This window comes from Taudactylus pleione, unplaced genomic scaffold (genome assembly GCF_031769625.1).
Source record: "Taudactylus pleione unplaced genomic scaffold, aTauple2 ptg000436l, whole genome shotgun sequence".
In the NCBI taxonomy this organism is placed as follows: domain Eukaryota; kingdom Metazoa; phylum Chordata; class Amphibia; order Anura; family Myobatrachidae; genus Taudactylus; species Taudactylus pleione.
Genome location: NW_028284838.1, coordinates 10,529,390 through 10,552,290, shown reverse-complemented (window position 1 = coordinate 10,552,290; position 22,901 = coordinate 10,529,390). Strand labels below are relative to the sequence as shown.

Below are 22,901 nucleotides of genomic sequence, written 5' to 3'. Positions count from 1 at the left end.
TAGGCACCACTGGGGGGAGGGTTAGGGCTAGGCACCACCTGGGGGAGGGTTAGGGACCACCAAGGCAGGGTTAGGGGAGTGGGAAAAGGATGGGGTTACATACTTACATGCCCCTGTCGGGATCTTTAACTATCAGGCTTCCAGCATCGGTATTTCACCAGATGGCTATTCAGCCGCAGGGACTTCATACTCATTCCGACATGTGGATAGTTGTGACTAATTGAATTAAGCACTATGTGTATGACTACAGGAATTTAAATGCAAAACAATATTTAGCTTTCACACAAAGATGGATACCTTTTTATCCAGCAATCAGGAAAATAACCTTGTTTTTATAAACAGTACCAAACCCCTAAATCTAAATGTGCTCCATACTTTTTTTTTTATTGAAAACCAACGCTTTATTTTCCAATTATTTCCTACCTTCCACAATTGTCTGTTAATATTATATTCAATATACTTATATTTGACAGCAATGTGCATTTCACTATAAAAACAGATATAACGTATGCTTTGACAGTATTTAGCAGCAGTATCCAAATATGAAATGATTTAAATATTTTTTCCCCAAACAGCGAGGCAAAGATGCAATGTCCCGAATAATTCACTTACTGACCCAAAGTCAACCATTAGAAAGTTGGAACATCCCCAATTTACATTTACGGTGTCTATACATTACATTTTGTGAGAATAAAATGGCACATACATGTAAATAATAGGAACATAGACCGCTTCAACGATGGATGATAAATTGGAATATAGGTTTAGAAGACTAAGGAACAGGTACCAACAAATATCCTGTCCACAGACTCCATGTAAGAAAATAACCAAGATTATCACACGGGAATGTGGTCAGATAACATGAGAAAATATAGCTTTCTGCCATTTACCTCTCACTTCATCCTAAATGCCTGTTCACAATAGTGAAGTAAAAGGGATAAATATGACCTCTTCCTCCTTTCCTGCCCTGGTTCCCTACTGTTACCTGAAGCCAGACCTCATCATATATAACAAGGCAGGCAGTACAGTTGCAGAAGAAAACTCAGCTGAACTTACACCACTTTGTGTAACGTTAAATGACGGAAATTTGTACCATGTAAGCTCAGAGAGAACAAACACTTCTGCACCAGAACAGGGGAGAGTGAAGAAAGTGCGACGCATGCAAAATGCCAGTAATACGCGTATATGCCTGTTAGGAGACATCTCTGCTAGGGGTTAGGTGTAAATACACACGATGATGGCGAGTTGGAGCATACCAAGTGCGTATGCAGTCAATGTGGAGATATGTGCAGATGTACATTTGCCTGCACTATTAGTCATTTATACCCATTTTGCATCTATCCCTGAGGCTTCCTGCACAGTAACAGCAGAGGTGTCTTACTAACAGTTACGTGTTCTAGCCTTATTTTTTTTTTTAGGACAGCAGAATGAGGGAGGTGGGCATACCCACCAGCAGAGGGAGTCCAAAAATACAAAGTAGGCCAAATATAATTTTATTGTAGGGTTGTCTTAATAAAGATCAACTTGTGCAAATGAATTGTACATTTGAAAAATGCTGCATTAACCATTTTAGCCATACCTCACTCAATGCCATGAAAAATGATGTTTTCCCCAGTTATCAGTACTTAGTTTTACTTCCTGGTAAGTATCTGATCTTAAAATCACATTTTAAAAACCTGTGCTTAAAGGCACAAAAATGCTTTATAAAACTCCCATGCAACAGACCCAAAGAGTTAGAAAAGACTATTTCTGCACCGTGGGCCACTGCTCTCCAGCTGTAATGTCTGTATGCCGTTTTTGTTGCCCAGTTAAGTTAAACGAGTGACCCTAAAAGTGCCTTCAGAATAATGCTATGCTAGAGCAGAAAATGCATGTCCAGGCTTTCTCCTTCAGGCATTATTTACTAATCTGCAGAAGCACAAACTTACAGCCCACTACCAATATTGGTGGCCAGAGAGGGGATTAGCAGTTTGAGCGCCATGGACCATAGCTCTTTGCTGTATATTGTTACTATGTACATAAATACGCTCTCGTGTTTTAATCACCCTAAAGAACAAATTTTTTACTCAAAAGCAGCACATTTATAACCATACCCATGACGTCACTTTAAAAAAATGTGATGCATAAACCCTCAACACGACACATCCTTATAAAAGGAATTACGCTCGGATACAGCCATGTAATCATTTATAGAGTCTATCCCATCGTGAATACAGGACATTTGCATTACTGGGCAGAGCACACAATTCAACAGGCATTGGCATTTCCAGTGGCAGCTCAAAGGTGGCCAAACAGACCTTCACATTTCCTGACTTTAAATGAATGATTATTGTGCAAGCTGAGCTACACAAGTTACCATCCAATCCATAAATCTGATCATATTTTAATCCAATCAGACAGAAAAAAAAAGGATTCACAAATGTTGGAATTTTGACACTGTAAAAGTGAATAATTTGTAGGACTGTTAGACTTTAACTGCAATTATAATACACATACTTCAATAAGCAGGCCTCCAATCCCTTCCAATGAAAACTTTTCACATAATACAATAGTCAGCATTCACTTCTTCAATTTGGCCATCAGCTTTCAATAGTATCAGAAGGATTGGCACTAAAGATTCTTTAGCAATTTAGTAAAAAAAAACAAACAAAAAAACAACAACGATCAGAGCACACACCCAATCGGATTGGGATGTGTGTAACCAGATTTGGGACTCACTCCATACAAAGTGGAGTATAGGAGGAAGGATGAAGAGTGTGGTCTCTGCAGACATTGGGCTCACAGAAGGACACACCGAGGCAATTTAGTTGAGCTGAAAGGTAGGATGCGCTTTAAAATAAAGATAATTCTGAAGATTTAAATTATAAAACAGACACTACAAATATACATATAAATTTGGTCTCTACATTGCTCACAAAACATTACACAGCAATATTCTGTTGAACGTGGTTGAATGTGCTCAATGCAGTTCCTCTGCACATACAAAACGTTTGACCTTTTTATGATAGGTCTGCATCATACAAGAATGCTACACTTCCATCTGCGGGACCAGAATTTTAAAAATATTTTCTGCAATCTTCTTTCAACAATCAAAGAGGACAGCCATTATTTTTAATGTTAAATAATTTAAGGGAAAAAAAAAAAAAGATCGTACATATCATTGGGATTTTTAAATCTCATTATTGATAATATGCAACTACAAAGAGTTTCTACAAAATGTTGGCAATTCTTATGCTTGTTGGAAAACAAAATGAGTCACTAAAAATAAAAAAACATCTAGACAGCACTGTTCCATAGTAGCCACATAAATAACCATCTTCTTCATGGAAAACATAAAACATGTATCATGGACAACAAGTAGATATGGTCACATTGATGCCCAGGTTCCCATTATCTGCAAACAGATGTGCAATTGCAGTGTCAAAAACTAAGCAATCGCTGTTCATGATGGCCGCTGCAACACCATCATGAATGGATCTTGGCGTGGCTTCCCAGGTCAGACGCCTGCGGTTTCCATTGAGTTCAAGTCTGTAAGCAAAGTTCTCTGCTTGTTTTCGAGTTCCTATCAACAGGACGATGGCAAAGAACTGCTGGTGGCCCTCGTACTTCTCTTGTTTCTCCAGCACCAACATAAAGTGGTGGCTGAAACAGAACTGCATCATGACCCAGTCGACGGCCCCTGGCAGGTTAATGTCTGTAGCTAGGAAGACTATGTCTTCTCCTTGAAGGGTGGTGATGCTTTTGTGGGCATGTGTGAGGTGGGGCATGACCGCTTCCAGGGAGCCCTGCCACTTGCAGGAGGCTCCAGGGCAGGGACAGGAGTAGGGGCGATATTCACAGATGTCCTCATGTTCAGGTTTTTCAGTGTGATGGAGAGACAGAATGCATCCCGTAGAAGCATACTAAAATAAGAATGACAATGAATTAATTCTCACATTATTATTCCATGTTAATACACAAACATATGCATGTCCCTAAAGATATGCTAATATTACTTACAGAAAAAGTGATCCATTATTAAAGAATTCACAATGTGATTTGATGACTAGAAATATTGGATAATTGTGTACTAAATTTAGCATTTAATAAAGCAGCTAGAACTGGATAGAGTTAGATGTCCAAGAAAGAGTGCTGTAACTTGCAGTAATCACACAGACTGTTCATCTGATCGGCAAGTATTTAGTGTTTAGTTGCGTGTAATGGAATTATTACAGTATTTATGTAGTTACCTGTACACTACTTTTCATTGATTCTCTAATGCAGTGGTTCCCAAACTTTTGAATCACGACTCCTTAGAGTATCAGCATTTTTTCTAAAGCAAACCTAGGCCATAAACGGGTTATTAAGAAATTCTGCAAAAATTATTAAATTGTGCTTATAGGTCATTCTAATGCTGCCCATCCACTAGGCGATTATACCAAGCGATGGTGCGATAACAACGGTCGTTATCGCTCCATCGCTTGGTAATCGCCCTCAAATCGGGCAGCAAAAGGTTAAAAACGACCAGCGATGCACTCGATGGTCGTTTTTAACATCAATCATCGCCCGAACATAACGGTCAACCTGACGACCGCCTTCAGGTTGCCATGTTCAGGGATGATTGATCTGCATACACTGAAGGTCTGAACGTTCAGTGTATGCAGTTCACCCCAGGGGAGACGACGGCGTCGTAATCGTGCCGTCGTCCCCCGCATCGTTAAATGGATGGGCAGCTTTAGGCTCATTTATGTAGTGGCGGGCAGGGTTGCAATATTACCAATTATGATTGGCAGTCACCAGCTCTGGTTTTGCATATCACATGGACGATAAATAATTTTATTTGGTTCTGGATCACCAACCCGTGGCACCCAGTTTGGGAACGACTGCTCTAAATAAATTTAGCGGCAAAAAGGTTTTAACCACATGACCAGTTAAAACCAGGAAAGGGCAACAGTCAGCCCAGTAAGGATTCACCTGTGGATCCTTAGCCACTTCCTGCATTATATTTGGCGAGTCCTGTTCTCTGCTTTATGCAAAGCTTCACCTGCGGCCTCAGCTCATTAAATAAGTGAATGAGGAGATTGAAGGATGTTTTAGGGCAAGTGTGAGGTATGACAGACATCATGGGTGCAATTCAATTGCTTGCGTGCACCCATTACTTACAGCGCCCAAATACACCGGGTTTAGCTGTGTAAAGTGGTTAAACCCAAATAAAAAACTGGGTGTGAGAAGGAAATGCCGCTTGAAACCCCAGTATATTGTTTGATTACTGAAATGAAAGGTAATGTGTGGCCCTTGTGAAGGTTAGAGGGCCACACAAAGAAAATTGTAAACATTCAGATCTACCCTAGAACAGTCCTTTCCTCTTCCATCACTGATAATCCCCAATGACAGAACACATTGCTTCTACTGCAGCATCTGTGAGTGTCCTAGACAAAGGACACAACTGTACTGTTATGTAATCTGCCATAAGATGCACTACATACTTAGAATACTTTCCTCTGATCACAGAGCAAGCATTTACTAGCAACTGAATCAAGAAGGATCTATTTCTCCAGACATATACCGACAACTGAAGGCCCCCATACATCAGCAATTGATTGCAGCAATCGTGCAATTTGCAATACATTGTGTATAAATACACAATCGATTGCAGAATTGTGACAATCGATTGAAAAAGGGAAAGATTTTTATACACAATCGATTGCAAATTGCATGATTGCTGCAATCAATCTTTGATGTATGGGGGTCTTAACACATTGCCCCGACTTAATCATATTTATCAAAGGCCCAAATAATTAGAATATAAATGCTTTAGCTGCAAGAAGGCATTCAGTTATACATAAGCTTTCCAATGGTTCAATTCCCCCACACACACACTTCCAGCCAGCCTACCCCTGTGCGAGACAAATTGCCAAATAAAACACATGCAAAACAAACACTCCAAAAATATGAGATATGGTAAAACTTACCCTTGTTATCTCTATTTCTACGAAGTCCATAGGGTTCCACAGGATACCTTGGGGTATAGGTGTGACGTCAGTCGCTGGGCACCATAGAGTTAAGCTTTTCAGCCTCCCAGGATGCACTAGGGTCCCCCTCCTATACCCCGCCCCCGAGCCAAGGCACCTCAGTTAGTTATCAAGCCATAGGCCGGAGGAGGAGAAGGAAGAGAGAGAAAAAAGATCTGGACACATACAAGAATCACATTCTCACCAGAGGGAGACGGAAAACCGGTGACCAGAGCAAAGCCCATCTGCAGCACAGGTGCGACAGGGCGGGAGTCCTGTGGAACCCTATGGACTTCGTAGAAATAGAGATAACAAGGGTAAGTTCTTACCATATCTCATATTTTCTACTTCAGGGTCCATAGGGTATCCACAGGATACCTTGGGGATGTCCCAAAGCAGTATCCTTTAAGGGTGGGGACGCTCCTGTGCAGAAAGGAGAATCCGCCGCCCGAAGGAAGCATCCTGAGAGGCGAAGGTGTCAAACCTGTAATACCTCACGAAGGTATGGACAGAGGACCACGTAGCAGCCTTGCAGATCTGAACTGCCGAGGCACCACGTCGAGCTGCCCACGAAGGACCCACAGACCTAGTGGAATGAGCCTTCAGAGAAGGAGGGACCGGTAGGCCTTCATGAAGATAAGCTTCAGAAATAGCCATACGGATCCAGGCTGCCAAAGTTTGCTTTGAAGCAGGCCAACCCTTTTTACGGAAGCCATAGAGGACAAACAAAGCGTCCGACTTCCTAAACGAAGAAGTGCGGTCAACATAAGTCCTTAAGGCCCGCACAACATCCAAAGAGGCCTCACCCAGGGAAAGACCCGGTGAGTTAAAGGCCGGAACAACTATTTCCTCGTTAACATGAAACTGGGAAACAACTTTGGGAAGAAACTCGGGCCGAGTGCGGAGCACTGCCCTGTTCCCATGAAAAACCAAGAAAGGGGGTCTACAAGAAAGAGCCCCTAACTCAGAAACACGTCTGGCCGAAGCAATGGCCAGAAGGAAAACAGTCTTAGCTGTTAGCCATTTAAGATCCACTGAGCCCAGTGGTTCAAACGGCGGTCCTTGGAGAGCCCTCAGGACCACAGCCAAATCCCAAGGCGCCACAGGTGGAACAAAGGGCGGCTGAATGCGGAGAACACCCTGCATAAAGGTGCGCACATCCGGGATTGTAGCAATCCTACGGTGAAACCAGACAGATGGGGCCGAAACCTGTACCTTCAAAGAAGCAAGGCGAAGCCCATGATCTAGTCCCGCTTGCAGGAAGGCGAGAATTCGAGACAGACGAAACTCCCGCGGTGCATAACCTCTCGGTCGACACCACTGGAAGAACGTATGCCACACGCGATGGTATATCCTCGCGGAAGACGGTTTCCGAGCTCGTAACATGGTACGCACCACAGAGCTGGAAAACCCCCGGGACCTCAGCATGGCCGTCTCAACAGCCACGCCGTCAAAGACAGCCGAGTCAGGTCCGGGTGAAGGCAAAGACCCTGAGACAGAAGGTCCGGTCGTAGCGGCAATCGCAGAGGACTGTCCACGGACAGACCCCGAAGGTCTGAGAACCAGTGCCGTCTGGGCCACGCGGGAGCTATCAACAGGAGCGTCCCTCCTTCCTGTTTGAATTTCCGGATTACCCGTGGAAGAAGGGAGACCGGAGGGAACAGGTATGCGAACCGGAACGTCCACCGGACGGACAGAGCATCCACCAGAGACGCCCCTTCGTCTCTTGTGCGAGACCCGTACACCGGCAACTTGTTGTTGTGCCGGGACGCCATGAGGTCGATTTCTGGAAGACCCCACCTGTCCACCAGTAGTTGAAAAACGTCCGGGTGCAGGGACCATTCCCCCGGAAGAACGTCCTGGCGACTTAGAAAGTCCGCCTCCCAATTTAGCACTCCCGGGATGAAGACCGCTGATATGGCCGGAAGATTGCGCTCCGCCCAAACCAGGATCCGAGAGACCTCTACGAGAGCCGCCCGACTGCGAGTTCCTCCTTGCCTGTTTATGTAGGCCACGGTGGTAGCGTTGTCCGACTGGACCTGCTCCGGGCGACCCTGGAGAAACCGCTGTGCCTGCTGGAGAGCATTGAAGACCGCACGGAGTTCCAAGATATTTATTGGAAGCTCCGCTTCTGTCGGCGTCCACCTGCCCTGGAACAAGTGTGGACCCGAAACTGCTCCCCAGCCCCGAAGACTGGCGTCCGTTGTCAACAGGACCCAATTTGGAACCCAGAACGGACGTCCCTTGTTGAGGTGGGTCGTCTGTAACCACCACGCAAGGGGCAGGCGAACCTCCGGGGTGAGCACAATCGTCTGGGACTTCAGAGACTGAGGCAGCCCGTTCCACTTGGACAGGATCAGGTGCTGCAGAGGTCTGGAGTGAAACTGGGCGTATTCCACCATGTCGAACACCGACACCATGGAGCCCAGTAACCTCATCGCCGAGTGTAAGGACACCCGGCGGCTGTGCAGGCAACTGCGCACCCTTGACTGTAAAGCAGAGATCTTGTCCTCCGTCACGAAGATCCTTTGCTGTCCCGAGTCCAATAAGGCTCCAAGATGCAGAATCCTCCGAGACGGGATTAGAGTGGACTTCTGCCAGTTGATTAGCCAGCCATGCCGTTGCAGCAGTGCAATGGTCAGGTCCAAGTGGCGTAACAGGAGCTCTGGAGATCCTGCCACCAATAACAGGTCGTCCAAATACGGCAACATGCGGACTCCCTGCAGCCGCAGAGAAGCCGCCATGACCGCCATCACCTTGGTGAAAACACGTGGTGCTGTTGCCAGGCCAAAAGGTAACGCCCGAAACTGGAAGTGGTCGCTGCGGATTGCAAACCTGAGGAACTGTTGATGGCGCAAAAGAATAGGGACATGCAGGTAAGCGTCCTGTATGTCCAATGACACCAAGTAGTCCCCAGGTTCCAGCGCCAGAATGATGGACCGTAGGGTCTCCATCCGAAACTTCGGGACCCGCAAAGACTTGTTGAGTGCTTTGAGGTTGAGAATCGGACGATATGACCCATTGGGTTTCTGTACCAAAAATAGATTTGAATAGAAACCCTGGCCCCTCTGGGAGAATGGAACAGGCACTATAACTCCAGCCTGGAGCATAGTGTGCAATACCTTCCGCAGCTCCGTAGCCTTGTTCCGGTCTGATGGTAGACCCGTGGTGAAGAAGCGAGCCGGGGGTCTGTGCTGGAAGGAGAGGGCGTATCCGTGGGAAACCACCTCCAGAACCCAAGTGTCTGTCGTAGTGGTCGACCAACACTGGGCGAACTGTAGCAGGCGGCCTCCCACCCTGGGATCCCCCAAAGGGAGGCCCGGATCGTCAGGCCGCAGGCTTGTCATCTGGCTTGGGGGCCGGACGTCTGGTACTCCATGCCTGCTTCCGGGGCTTGACCGATTTCTTAGGGCCAGCCTGTCGAGGAAACAACTGTGGTTTGGGCCTGCCCTGGGCCCTAGATGACCGAAAGGACGATGGTCCAGAACCAGAAGGAGCAGCGGCCGACGGGAGACAAGCAGATTTGGCTGCCGCCAGCGTGGCCACAATCTTATCCAGACCCGGACCGAAGAGAACTTCTCCGGTAAACGGCAACGCTTCCAGACCTTTCTTGGAATCTGCGTCCGCCTTCCAGGATCGCAGCCACAAGGTGCGACGAGCAGCTACCACTGCTGAAGAAATTCTAGACACCAGAGTACTAATGTCTAGAGCCGCCTCGTTGATGTAGGTGGCCGAATCACGGAGATTGCCAATCAACTCCGCCTGTTCGGCCGGACAGTCGGATTCAAAAGAAGCCTCTAATGAATCCGCCCAGCGCTCCATCGCTCTGGCAACCCAGCAAATGGCCATAGCCGGCCGTGCTGCCCCCCCTGCAAGGGAATAAGCGGACTTCAGGCAGATTTCTACCTTGCGGTCCGTAGCATCCTTAAGGGAGGACATGGATGGCATCGGCAATGTGGCACTACGGACAAGACGGGTCACGTGAGAATCCACCTGTGGAGGGGATTCCCACTTAGCAAAATAATTATCCGCGAACGGATAAGCCACCGCCAGGCGTCTCTGCGGCTGGTATCTTTTGCCAGGTTGTTTCCACGCCTCCTCTAAATGATCCACCAACTGACCCGAAAGAGGAAAGACTGTGGCATCGCCCTTCACATCTTTGAAAAAGGCATACTTAGATTTAGCCGCTGGGGGAACTTCGTCCTCAATCACCAAGGCTGTGCGGACCGCCCGAATAAGTCCAGGAATATATACTTTGGACTTAGCATCAGCGTCCTTAGTATGGAGAGGTTCCTGATCGTAAGGATCCAGAATCTCCCCATCATCAGACGTCCCTTCGTCATCCTCATAAGGAGCGGACAGAGACGCTACCGGCCTTTTATGAGGCCGCATCACAGACTCCCCTTGCAACACATCCGACAAGTGCTGTACAGAACTCGTCAGGGAGTTAACCCACGCTGGCTCCTGAGAACCCGGGAGCGGGGAAATAGGGAGACTGTGGGGTACCACCAATTATCGTGGGAACCCCTGCATGGGTGACGACACCACAGACTGCTGGGACAAACCCATCGGAGTAAACGCGGGCTGCGGAGCTAACTGGCCCACTAAAGCTGTTAACGCCTGAGCGAAACAAGCCCAGGGCGGCTCCTGTACCGGTGCTGTAACCGTAATAGGCCGCGCCATGGACAAACACTGCCGGCAAAGGCCCTCCGCGCTACCCTCCCCCTCCGCTAACGGTACTTTGCACGTGGTACACTGTAGCCGGAGGGGAAAATCACTTTCAGACATGATGGCACCACGTATGTGACCTCTCTCACCAATTAAGTATTAAATAGGCAAGAGACCACCCTGCAGCACTGCACCGCAAGGGCTTTAGCAGAAAGAACAGGGACAGTAATAAAGCTGACAGTTTAGAGAAGAAAAGTTACAGGCAGCGCTAGCACAGTCACATACAATGCAGAGAAATAACAATTCCTGCACTAACAGCGCTGATCACTCAACTACACAGACACAGGGCCTGGTAGGACACAGCGCTGCATACACAGACCTGAGCCACAGCGGAGGAGAGGTATGCGGGGGGACCCAGACCACGATGCTTCCGTCCAGCGCTTCCAGCAGCGTTCACCATGCGTTCTGGAGAAGATGGCCGCCGAGGAGCAGAGAGGAGGCTGGCCTGGGGGAGGAGCGCTGCCACAGGACCAGTCGGTAGCATGCAGAGAGGGCTGTGTGCAGCGGGGGAGGCGCCGGCTGTGAGACAGGGAAGGCGCGCTCCCCTGGCATGCATTTAACCCCTGGGACGCCGCAGCGCTACCGCTCTGCTGTGGTCCGCTGTCCCAGGGGGTAGTGGAAAGCGCAGGTTGGTCGCCTGGCTCCACGCTGCAGCCAGTCCCCAGGGAGCCCCCTGCCTGGGGACTTAGGACCATGTGACCAGCGGGGACCCACCGCGGGACCCCGCTGCTTACCTTTGTCCCCCTTGGATCCGGCCATGGTCCGGAACATCTGGGGTCACCACTAGCTGTGACCCCAGATGCTCACCAGCATCCCCGGATCGGTACCGGCGTTCTGGTACCGGCGGGGGTGTAGGGAAGACAGCATGGACGTCAGGACTGACTGTCCATGCTGTACATCCAGATGTGCAGCCACAGCTGCACTGAAGAAAGCTTCAGGGGCTCTTCTAGCCCCCCACTCCGACAGGTGCACCCGACGCCGGCCGGGCACCAAACTAAACTGAGGTGCCTTGGCTCGGGGGCGGGGTATAGGAGGGGGACCCTAGTGCATCCTGGGAGGCTGAAAAGCTTAACTCTATGGTGCCCAGCGACTGACGTGACACCTATACCCCAAGGTATCCTGTGGATACCCTATGGACCCTGAAGTAGAAATAGGACATTTGTAGTTTTAAGAGTATTCCAAAAGACACGTTGTGAGCATTTTCCAAAACATTCTCCAATACAGTTATGGGAAGCTATAAATCGGGTATTTAACATGCAGCCCTTCCAGCTGTCTTGGAACTACACATCCCAGCAAGCTTGCCAAATTTACTATTAAGGCATGCTAAAACTGGCAGGGCATGCTGGGATTGTAGTTCTACAGAAGCTGGGAGGGCCGCATGTTGAATAGCCCTGCAATATTATAGATACTTAATCCACCATATAATATCCAGACGCCTTGGCAACACTGTAAAACCATATGTTGGAAATCACCTGGATTACAATGCAGGCACTGGCTCTTGTAATTAATGGGCCAATTGATGACTCCATACAAGCAGTTATGGGTGCTGGAGTTTTTTGCAATAAACCTGATCAAATCCAGTTAAGAAGGATTTTATTTGGGTATGGAAATGCTAACCAGTACAATGGTAGAGCAGGTTGGTCAATTCAGCCAAACTGTCTACAAGGAACCAGGGTTCTGGAGCACTGGATTGTCCTTTGCCTAGATAAGGGGTTATTTTCCCTCCCCCTCACAGACCGTCTATGTTCTGAGTGGTGCAATAAAAAATGACAAGTAAAATATAACAGATTACCAGTTTTACAGAATTGTATGTTGTGCAACATGGGGTGTCACACAAAAGGCAGGAAATATCCAGTACAGAAAAGAGATGTAGACATCTCTAGTCTCAGAGACATGGTTTTCTTTGCTCTGTGTAGATACAGATCAATTGGTCAGTCTTTTCTATTGTGTTCTTAGTGACCCATTCAATTGTTTTTTGGTGCCCAAACATAATGGTGCACAGTGCCAGACCTGTAAAACGTCCCATAGCATGATGTATAGATAGAAGTGGGCCTCACCACCCTTCTATCCAGGCGATGTGCACACATAATTACCAGCATAAATGCTGTCTGTATGATATAGCACTCGCTAAAAAGTATTACCACAAAAAAAAAAAAAAAAGCAGCAAATGCTGAACTGCCAGCCATCCAATCACTGAAAACATGTGGGACTGCTGACCTCTAATTCTAAAACAGGATAAACAAGTCCAGGTCGCAGGAGACATATTAGCTATCATTATACATATAGTCATTACTTTGCCCTTTTACTGTGTGTGTCAATTTCCAGAATGAGCCATGGATTTATTTCAAAGTCAACCACTCCCTCAAGCACAGATACAATATACACACATAAATGTCTAACCTGTTTTCCTATTCTGTCCTCTATGTCACAGCCTACCTGAGTCATATATACAATTAACTTTTGAACCAGAAAAAAGGATAAGTAATGGTGCGTAGACACGGTACGATCAGTCAGCAATAACGATATCGCTGACTGATCGTCCTGCACCTTCCCGGTGTGCTGGATGATCAATATCGTTGATCAAGCACACCACGGACAGGCCCGCGATCGGTCCCTATGTAAACCAGGTTGGCCTGCATGCACGGGCGATGGTCGATATAGTAATCGTCCATACGTGCCCGCGCACTGCTGGTCGTTTGAGGGGCACCAAAAATGAACTATAAAACATACGGTCGATATAGATATCGTTCATATTGTGCATTTCTAGCGCACAGTGTGCATGCACCATATGACCTACTCCCATATTAAAAGTTATAACACAACATGTGACAAGAAGATAGCCAGAACTTTTCCCAAGGGACTGAAGTAAAATATACAGTTGCTTGCAACATTTTATCTATGTTGGTACACAAAGAAAATAATCAAGTGGTTTAAGAGAAAGATAGCAGTTCTATAAAACTCCATCACAACCAGATAAAGTATAACGTCACTAAAAAAGGGATAGCCAGACTTTTAGACTTAACCTGGGGCGCGAGGACTGTCCCACCAATATAGGGACGGTTGGGAGGTATGCTGTTTAGGGTTCTGTGCCAATTAAACGTAAACAAAACATATCAGGTTAGTACTGCAACCAATAAAACAATGTCCACAGTATGATGTGCAGATGGAATCCGGGAGTAAACTAGTTGTTAATAATTGCTGCATGTAACAATGTGTTGTTCAAACTGGTGGCATTTGGACCGCCGGCATCACAATTGCCTGAAAAAAAACTTTTGGGTGGCTCCAATGCACCCGATTGATCGCAGATGATCTCCAGGACAATGTACAATAACAACAGCGAAGTAGATTTGCCCGTATACCAAAAACAGAACACTTCAAGTATTGTTCAGGACTAGACATCGTACAAAAAAAAAATAATAATAATAATTCAGGTATAGGCAATGAAGTTTATTTACTAAACAGCGCTTTTTCAAGAAGATTTTCAGCGGCTTTTCTGTGGTTTCGCCACAGGATTTAAATTGAAAAGTTGTCAGATACCGTGTTTCCCCGATAATAAGACACTGTCTTATTTTTTTTTTAATGTTCAAAAAAACACCATAGGGCTTATTTACGGGGTAGGTCTTATATTAATTAACATTGACAGCAGTGCCCCTTATGCAGGCCACCCCCTTGCAGGCCCCCTTGTAGAAGTGCCCCTTATGCAGGCCCCCCCTGTAGCAGTGTCCCTTATTGCAGTGCACTTACCTGACTCGCTGCCGTCCGGGATGTCGCTCTCACTTGCGCGCTGACTGGATCTAACATGATCCAGCAGGCGCGGCAGCACAGGATCCTCAGCGCGCAGGTGACGTCATGACGTCACCCGCGCACTGCCTGACTGGGAACGTTGGTCTCTGCAGCGTTCCCAGCTCAAAATGAGATTCAGGTAGGTCTTATTTTCGGGGTAGGGCTTAATTTGGACCGGGTTACAAAATTAAGGGTAGGGCTTATTTTCGGGGTAGGTCTTATTATCGGGGAAACACGGTACCAACCCTATGGCAACTAGTATTTTAGAGTTAGGGGTTTTAGCTCTAAGACCCACAAGTTAAAGGTTGGCAGACTGTACAATCCACTACTAAACACTATTAGAATTCAGATATTAAGGCAATGGACCAAATGCAGTAAGCCTGTATGTTGCAGCAGGTTGGTTTTGCCTTAAAAAAATAAAAATAAAAATAAAGGCAGCCTTAAGTTTTATGGCTAAACCCGACTATTACAGGTGTTCTTACACTCAGGTTTGCCCATGCATGTGTCACCGTGTAACTACGACTCATCATCCCGTGCTCACATCCATGTTAGGCGTGTCTACCTATTTAGTAACATCAGCTAGTAAGTAAAATATTCCAATTTACAATGCATGTAGCCAACAGCAGGAAATGGCATCTAAATGAGAAAAGTCTGATGCTTGCACAGTATACTCAGAACTCTAATAAATGTTCTGAGAAGTTACTTATTTTAAGCCCATTAGCAAAAGTCATCTTTGCTCCTTGAAGCTTTATTTTGTTTACCTATAAATAACCAAGAATGTGGAAGGTTTTTGTGTGTCCTAGAATAACACCATTTAGGGAAAGTGAGATCTGAACAAGCAGCACGTTTTGTACATATTAAATTATTTCAGTGTCTTTTGAATGTACAGTCCTAATATAACCTAAAAGTTATTTTTTTACTTTTCTGGATATTAGCCTATAGCAAAGGTTCTCAACCCTGATCCTCAAGTACCCCCAACAGGTCAGGTTTTGTAGAGGTCTAATCATGCACAGGAGGTCATCCATTCGGCTGGGTCAGTAATAATCCCACCTGCTTATACAGCCAGAAATCCTCAAATCACCACCTGTTGAGCTAGGTACACACTATACAATTATTGGGCCCATTTGCCAATAATCGGGTGATCGACCTCATTCATTGGGCTCGATACAATTGAACGCAAAATTACATAGCGCAGGGAAGGAGCTCCCAGAGCCATTCATTTCAGTGCGCTGTTAAGGATTTCTTCTCGCACCACTCCAGGGGTGCGAGCAGAAATCCGACAAAAGTACAGGCGCAATGCTGTTTTCTGCTATTAGCGCCGTGGAAACAGCATCGCACCAGGCAGTTTAGTCAGAGAATGCCTCTCTCATGATTAAACACCATGTTTATGATGCAAGAATGGGCATTTTCCGATCTAACAGCGTGCTGAATTGAATAGCTCCGGGAGCTCCTTCCAGGCGCTATTCCATTCGAGCCCAATGTATAGTGTGTATGACTGATCGTTTCAGCAAAACACTGTTAGAAAAATTCCACAAACTGATTCCTTTGATTATACGATCCGTCAGTCAAGACCGAAATTCTCGGCCTCAATTTCCCAATATCGAGCGGTGTGTGTGCGCACACTCAATTATCTGCCCATATTTCCTATACATTCCTGTCACTATGTCATCCACCTTGTGGGCTCAATCAGTGTATTGGAAAATCAGTAGCTTTAATAAAGAATTGCATAATGTGTAGAACAGACATTGGGGCTTTCAATTTGCCAAGAAAATCGTCCCATTTGTAGCCCCAATCAATAAAAATAAATAAATAACTTGGGAGAGTGTGTACTTAGCTTAAGTGGTACTTGAGGATTGTGGTCGAGAACCCCTGACCTATAGTATGCTGAAAGATCGAACACGGACCACTTATTGGCTGCACAAACAATATGACAAGTTACATTTTGCTTTCACTATTATTAGAACAATTACATCATGTTTGTTTGTAATGGTTGTTGTCACTCTTATTCAGGTGAGATACCACAGTGAAAGAGTTTTGTTCATGCAAATTAAGGTGGCACATATGTACTTCATATGTACATATAATCACAGGTATTGAAGCATTATTTAATAAACAAATCGCTGGAAATACACACACAGTCGAGTCACATTATTTTGACTACCAGCTAATCGCCAGTGTAATCAACGTGTGCAGCACGGACAGCAGCTAGACGGGCTGGGAGTGACTCAATAAGGTGCTGGTAGGTTGGCACATGATCTGGAGCCATGCTGACTGCAGTGCTGCTGGAGGGTGTGGAGTGGAATATCCATAGAGTGAACACAACGATCGAGGTGGTCCCACAGATGCTCAACTGGGTTTAAGTCCGGAGAATTAGGGGCCAGGGAAGTACTTTTAAGTCTTGGTCGTGCTCATCCAACCACTGTCGGACATTTCTAGCCATGCGTTGTCTTGCTGGAAGATCCCATCCGCCTCAGGGAAGACAATTGGCATTTATGGGTGTACGTGCTCTGCAAGCATGGATTCATAACCAAATCTGTTGAGGGTGCCTTCCACATGGACGAGTGGGCCGAGAATGTCATGAAAACATTCCCTAGACCAGTGTTGGCAAACCTTGACACTCCAGCTGTTATGGAACTACATAACCCAGCATGCACTGCTACAGTTTTGCTATTAGGGCATGCTAAAACTGTGGCAGGGCATGCTGGGATATATAGTTCCACAACAGCTGGAGTGTCAAGGTTAGCCAACACTGCCCTAGACCATAACACTGCCACCACCAGCTTGTGTTCTTCCAGCAATGGTTGCAGGGTGTTTGTTCTCTGATGTTTCTCGCCTGGCACGCCAACGTCCATTCGTTCGATGAAGCAGAAAACGTTACTCATAGGAGAAGGCAACCCTTGGCCAATCAGCGGAGTTCCAATTCCGATACAGGTGTGAAACTTTAAGCCTTTTCCACCGATATACCTTAGTTAGCATAGGTGCAGTGAGCATCCGTGTCCTTCAGGAGCCCCATTCGCAGCAGGGTTCGCTGAACTGTCATTTTAGACACATCTGGTGGCCCCCAGGTTAATTTTGAAGGTGAGCTGCTCCACCGTAACATGTCAGTCGGCCCTCACACACCTTTGTAGCAAACGTTCACCTCATCAATGATATGTGGTGCTCCGCAGTTTCCACATCAGTTATTCGGAATGGTGCCATTTGTCCAGTCACAATACACCTTCACCACAGCAGCATGCGAACAGTTCACAAACTGCATTGTTTCAGAAATACTGCCACGCTTGGCCCAAAAACTAATGATCATCCCTTTTTGCAACTAATCGTCCCTTTTATCCATGACAGCAACGAGTGATGTTTGTGCAGACGACCTATCGCACACCTTATATACCCACCAAGCCAGCACACGGCACGTGATGTACTTCAAGGGCTACACGCTGCCGACGTCAAATGTAGGAGGTGGGCATAATAATGTGACTCGACTGTGTATGTATGCAGCTTTGCTTCCGGTGGTTAAAGTGTAGGACCAGAATAAACAGAACTAGTTGGAGGTTTATACAGCATCAGAGGCTTTTATCATACAACAATCTGGTTTTGTAAAACAAACTTTTCTAAGAAGCTAAGTGCTAGTGCAGGCCTTGCCAACCTACGACTCTCCAGTTGTTGTGAAACAAAGTCAACACTGTGTCAGGTCATACTTGGACTTGTAGTTTCACAGCAGCTTGAGAGCCACCTGTTATGTGTACACCGCTGTGTAAAATAGGGGGCGTTCTATCAAATGCAATGACAGTTATTATGAATGGTTGACTTAGTCATTTCTTGTAGCTGACGTTGGAGAAGATAAGAGGTAGACAGCACAAAAATATGGAATACCAGAGCTGGACAGTATATTAGATTCATCACAAGGTCCCACAGTATACAGAAATTCTTTTTGTGAAGAAAATGATTTTTAATTAATTTATTGACAAGTAAAGACACCCAAGCCTACCAAACAAGAGACACGGGGGGAGATTTACAGAGGTTTCTGATAAGTGGTGACCTTTCCAATAGCAACCAATCAGAATCAAGCCATCATTCTCTTCTGCAGTGGTTCCCAAATTCGGTCCTCAAGGTGCCCTAACAGTCCAGGATTTCAGGATATCCATACTTAAGCACACGTGACTTAATTAGTACCTCAGTCAGTTTGGTTATACCATATATGTACAAACATGGATATCCTTAGGGTGCTTTGAGGAAAGTGTGGAAACCCCTACTCAACTGCATTCTAAAAAAAAATAACAGTCAGAATCTAATTGGTTGCAATGGGAAACGCTACCAATTGTCTGTTTTAGACGCTTTCTGCTGAAATAAACCAACAATCGTGCATTGTAGTTTTATTAATTACTAATAGGCGTTTTCTTTTTCATATACTCACTCCCATCACTGGGAAGGATACTACAAAACAGAGGACGACGACTGTGAAAAGCCATTTCTCTCACTGGAGAGGACCATCAGAACTAAATGGGAAGGAGCAGCAATTAACTGGAATGGGACTATTTTTTTTTTTTTTTCTTTTAAAATCCAAATTATTACATTTTGCATCTTAATATGAAATAGCCTACCTGCTAGTGGGGTGTAGTAACCATTACCACCGGCAAAAAAAACCCTAACTAAAAAAAGAAAAAAATAATAAAAATATATATTAAAAATAAAATAAAGAATTACACCTTTTATGTGACTAGTGCCCTATGTATTTTCTCTTTTTGCATTTATCTCTTTTGGGGTTCATCCAGTTTTCCCCAATTGTGGTGGCTGGTTGTCAATTAGGTGGACTCTATTTTGAGTGTATATATATTCCGAGACACTGTTTAGGACTTATAGGATACCAAAAATTTGCATCTATATTATAAGTATTAGCGACTTTGTTTTTTTTCTGTGTATTACCACCAGCCGCATGGCCAGCGGTTAAAAATCCGACAGCGGAAGCCCGGCAGGGGTGAAGATCCCGATCGCTAATTCAGGTAAGTACCACTAACCTCATTCCCTACCCTAACCCTCCTGTAGAAGTGCATAAACTACCCCCTATTGCCTAAGTCCCCTCTAACTGCCTAAATCTAACCCCTCTTCCCCGCAGATTAAACCTAAGCATCCTGGGGGGGGTGCCTAACCCTAACCCCCCCCCCCCTTTCCCTAGCCTAAACCTAACCCTTCCGGGGGGCACCTAACCCCCAAGTCCCCCGGGAGCCCTAAAACATAACCCACCCCCGTGCGCGGCTGTACACGCCCAGCTTACCTTCGTTCAGTATGCCAGGCATCAGGCTGCCAGGCTCCCGTCGTAGGTCTAATGTCAGGCGTCAGGATTTCGACGCCTGTCATTAGTACCTTGCCGGGATTAGACAGTCGGGAAGCCGGCGGTCGGCATTTAGACCGTCAGCTTCCTGACTGCATCCCCCGCTAGTGGTAGCATGCTTGTTTCCTACACTTGACTTTATTTAGGTCTGTTGATTTCCAGTTGTGGTGGAGCTATAAGTTCTGTCTTTCAACTGCGCATGCTTGCCATAAATTCTTATGCTTCCATACAAGCTTTTATCATGTAGAAAAGCTTACTAAGAGGGTGGTATGGGGGTAGGAGGGGGCATGTAAGTGCATCCAAAGCACAATAAATGTGTTCCCACAAAATGAGTGTCTTGCTGACCACAGGAAAAGTGTATTACTTGTGGGTGCTAGATCCCTAGTGCAAGATTCGAATGGATGATAAGGACGATTGGCGGACACTTCTGTTTGGTTGAATGCATCCGAGTCCCTTGTATTTATGCGAATACATTAATAATGTTTACTCTGCAATGTATTTGCGTTATTTCAGTGATATTAGCAATCAGAACACAGCAATACAGCATATTTCCGTTAGATCTTTTAAAGGGGACAGAGGTGTATGTATATCGATTTAAACTGATCACCTTAACTTGGTCTTCGTGCCTTGTTCTACTGTCCATGTTGGACAACCTGATTCAGGGATTCCGATCACTTTTTGGTCGGAATCGGCGATCGAAGAACCCCATGCATTACATTTTTTTTACAAAATCACCAGCAAAACGCAGAATTGCCCCAATTGATTCCTGATGTTGGGGCCCTTTAAGCAAAACATGCTGTAGACCCCAGTTTTATCCAACGCTACATGATCCCCATAGTGTGCAGCAAAGCAGTGTGATCATTTGTACATATGACTATTAAATTATTAGTAGCAATGCTATTTACTCAAACAAGAAAAACTCTTTCAAATTCAAAACAAAACCAAATTATCCCATTGGTAAGGACAAGCAAATTATCAGAAACTACCCTGTGGAACCAACTTAGTGGAAGTTCCTGCAGGGACATTTTCCAACATCACTTCAATGAGTACAGCTACACACAGTCCATGACATGCATGTGTTACACTGATGCACAATAATAACCAGGCTCTCTGCTGATGTAGGTGACTAATAATAACATTTGCATATCTGTATTATCTCCATCGCTGATGCCACAGGTTAGGTTACCTTGCATGGGAAGAGGACAGCGGAGGCCACCTTCTCCATCGCCAGGTTCCGGATGCTGGGGGTCAGGGATGCCCTGCAGGAGGGGCAGCAGCTCAGCTTCTGGCGGCATTGGTTGCAGACCAGGTGCCCGGCCTGGCACTGCAGGATGGGGGGTAGGACATAGTCGAAGCAGACCGGGCACTCGAAGAGAGACGTCAGCTCGTGATGTTGCTGCTGGGATACCGGCCCCGGGATCGCCGCCGCCGCTGCTGCCGCCGCCGCCTGGGAGGGAGGAGGCGCGGCGGGGCCGGAGGCAGCGGAGATCGTTGTGGTAACAGCAGGGGACGGGGTGTGCGGCGGCGGCGGGGGCGGCTGCTTTTGCTTACCGCAGGGTTTACTAGCACAGGGTCCGGCGGAGGACGGGCGGCTCATCTCGGTCCGAATCAACCATCGAACTTCGCGGATCTTTGCTAGGGGGCCAGGAGGAAACTTCCTGCGACTGTCGGAGCGGCGCTGCCAGTCACAGAGTGCGGCGTCTCTCTATCAGCGCGCAGCCCGGCCCGGTACAGGGAAATGCCCGGAAGACGCTGTGACCCCGCCCCCTCCAGCAGCGCTGCTGTCACCTGCTGCAGCTACATGGCGACGGAGGCTCCGGGCCTCGGCTCTACCTCCCTTCTGGAACATTGTCACACGTCATCCGCAATGACGTAACGGCCGCCATGTGACTTTCAGCGCGTCTAGTGGGCGGGGCTCGGGCGCTGGGTCACGTGACGTGACCTGACAGCTCCTTCTTCCTCTCCACTCCTAGCCTATGTTATTATTTATATTGTGCCAGCATGTCACGCTGCACAGTGCAGTCTATGGAAGGATAATATCGTTTGGGTTATGTGTTCAGATAAAAGAAAGATAAATATATAGTTTTGTTGCTAGATCCAAGTTGGAAAAAAAGGACATCTAACATCATAACCTTGTGACCACTGCAGCAGGCCGGACCGCTACCAATGTTACAATCCACGTGGGCACAGAGGGGGAATATAAACCTGTGGCGAGCAAAGCAGACCACCGTGCCCAAAGCATGGCGAGCGAAGCAAGCTCGTGAGGGGACACTTTTGGGCCCTGTTCTGAACCTTGCCCCTCCCCCTTTTACCGCGGGTCACGTGGTTGTGACATCAGAGGTGCAGTCAGTAGCGGCTCCAGGCACGGGCAAGCAGGTCCGTCGCCCGGAGCGCTACTGTTTCCGGAGGGCGCAGGAAACGTCCACCTCCCTCCCAGCGCTATAGGTCATATTTAACACGGGAGGGAGTGGAGGAGGGAAGGGGCGGCAACATAGGACGGCGCTGGGCGCAGCACAGCCTAGTGCCGGCCCTGGGTGCAGTACACCAACTCGTTCTAGACCTAACCAAATATATAGGGCAGTGGCTTATCTATAATGGGTGCAGGGTGTGCAGTACTCACAGGTCCAGTGGGGACCACACCGCACATCCTGCACCCATTTCTTCAATACTTACCTCTCCAAAATCCCACATCGGGGGTAGCAGCACTGTATGAATTACTGGTGAAATTGTGCGACACTCATTTCACTGCATTTTGTGCATGCACAGTAGGGAAATCACCGGGAAAATGGCTGCAGCGCCATTCACCCTGTGACTTGCACATGCACAGTAGAAGGAAGAGGAGAGAAAAGAAGAAACTCCTTTTGGAGGCACTCTGGTGTAAATAGTATATATCAGAAAATGATGGTATTAATAACCTGTATTGAATATACGTTAAAAAATACAGTAATGGGATCTGAAACCTGCTGTCACACAACCTTGTCGTTCAAAGACAGCAGAAGGGTGTAAGTAATCAAAAAAATATATATACACATACAAAAACATATAACTTAAAAAGTAATATCAGAAATGTCAATGAC

At 46.5% G+C, this 22,901-nt stretch overlaps 1 protein-coding gene across 1 annotated transcript; it reads right to left on the bottom strand.

Moving 5' to 3' along the window:
• Positions 1 to 266: 266 nt before the first annotated feature.
• Positions 267 to 21,708, bottom strand: SIAH2 (siah E3 ubiquitin protein ligase 2). The gene is made up of 2 exons (XM_088447656.1): positions 21,011 to 21,708; positions 267 to 3,902 (listed from the first exon to the last, which is right to left on the bottom strand). Exons 1-2 carry the CDS (start codon positions 21,419 to 21,421, stop codon positions 3,345 to 3,347), a joined length of 969 nt encoding a protein of 322 aa, XP_088303782.1. The 5' UTR covers positions 21,422 to 21,708; the 3' UTR covers positions 267 to 3,344.
• Between the last annotated feature and the right edge of the window lie 1,193 nt (positions 21,709 to 22,901).

What these genes read in the sequence shown, in the direction of transcription:
- SIAH2 (XM_088447656.1), bottom strand. Translation starts at nt 21,421, where the DNA reads ATGAGCCGCCCGTCCTCCGCCGGACCCTGTGCTAGTAAACCCTGCGGT. An exon ending in CTGTCCTCTTCCCATGCAAG is followed by an intron (nt 3,903 to 21,010) that starts GTAACCTAACCT and finishes TTCTTATTTTAG; the next exon opens with TATGCTTCTACGGGATGCAT.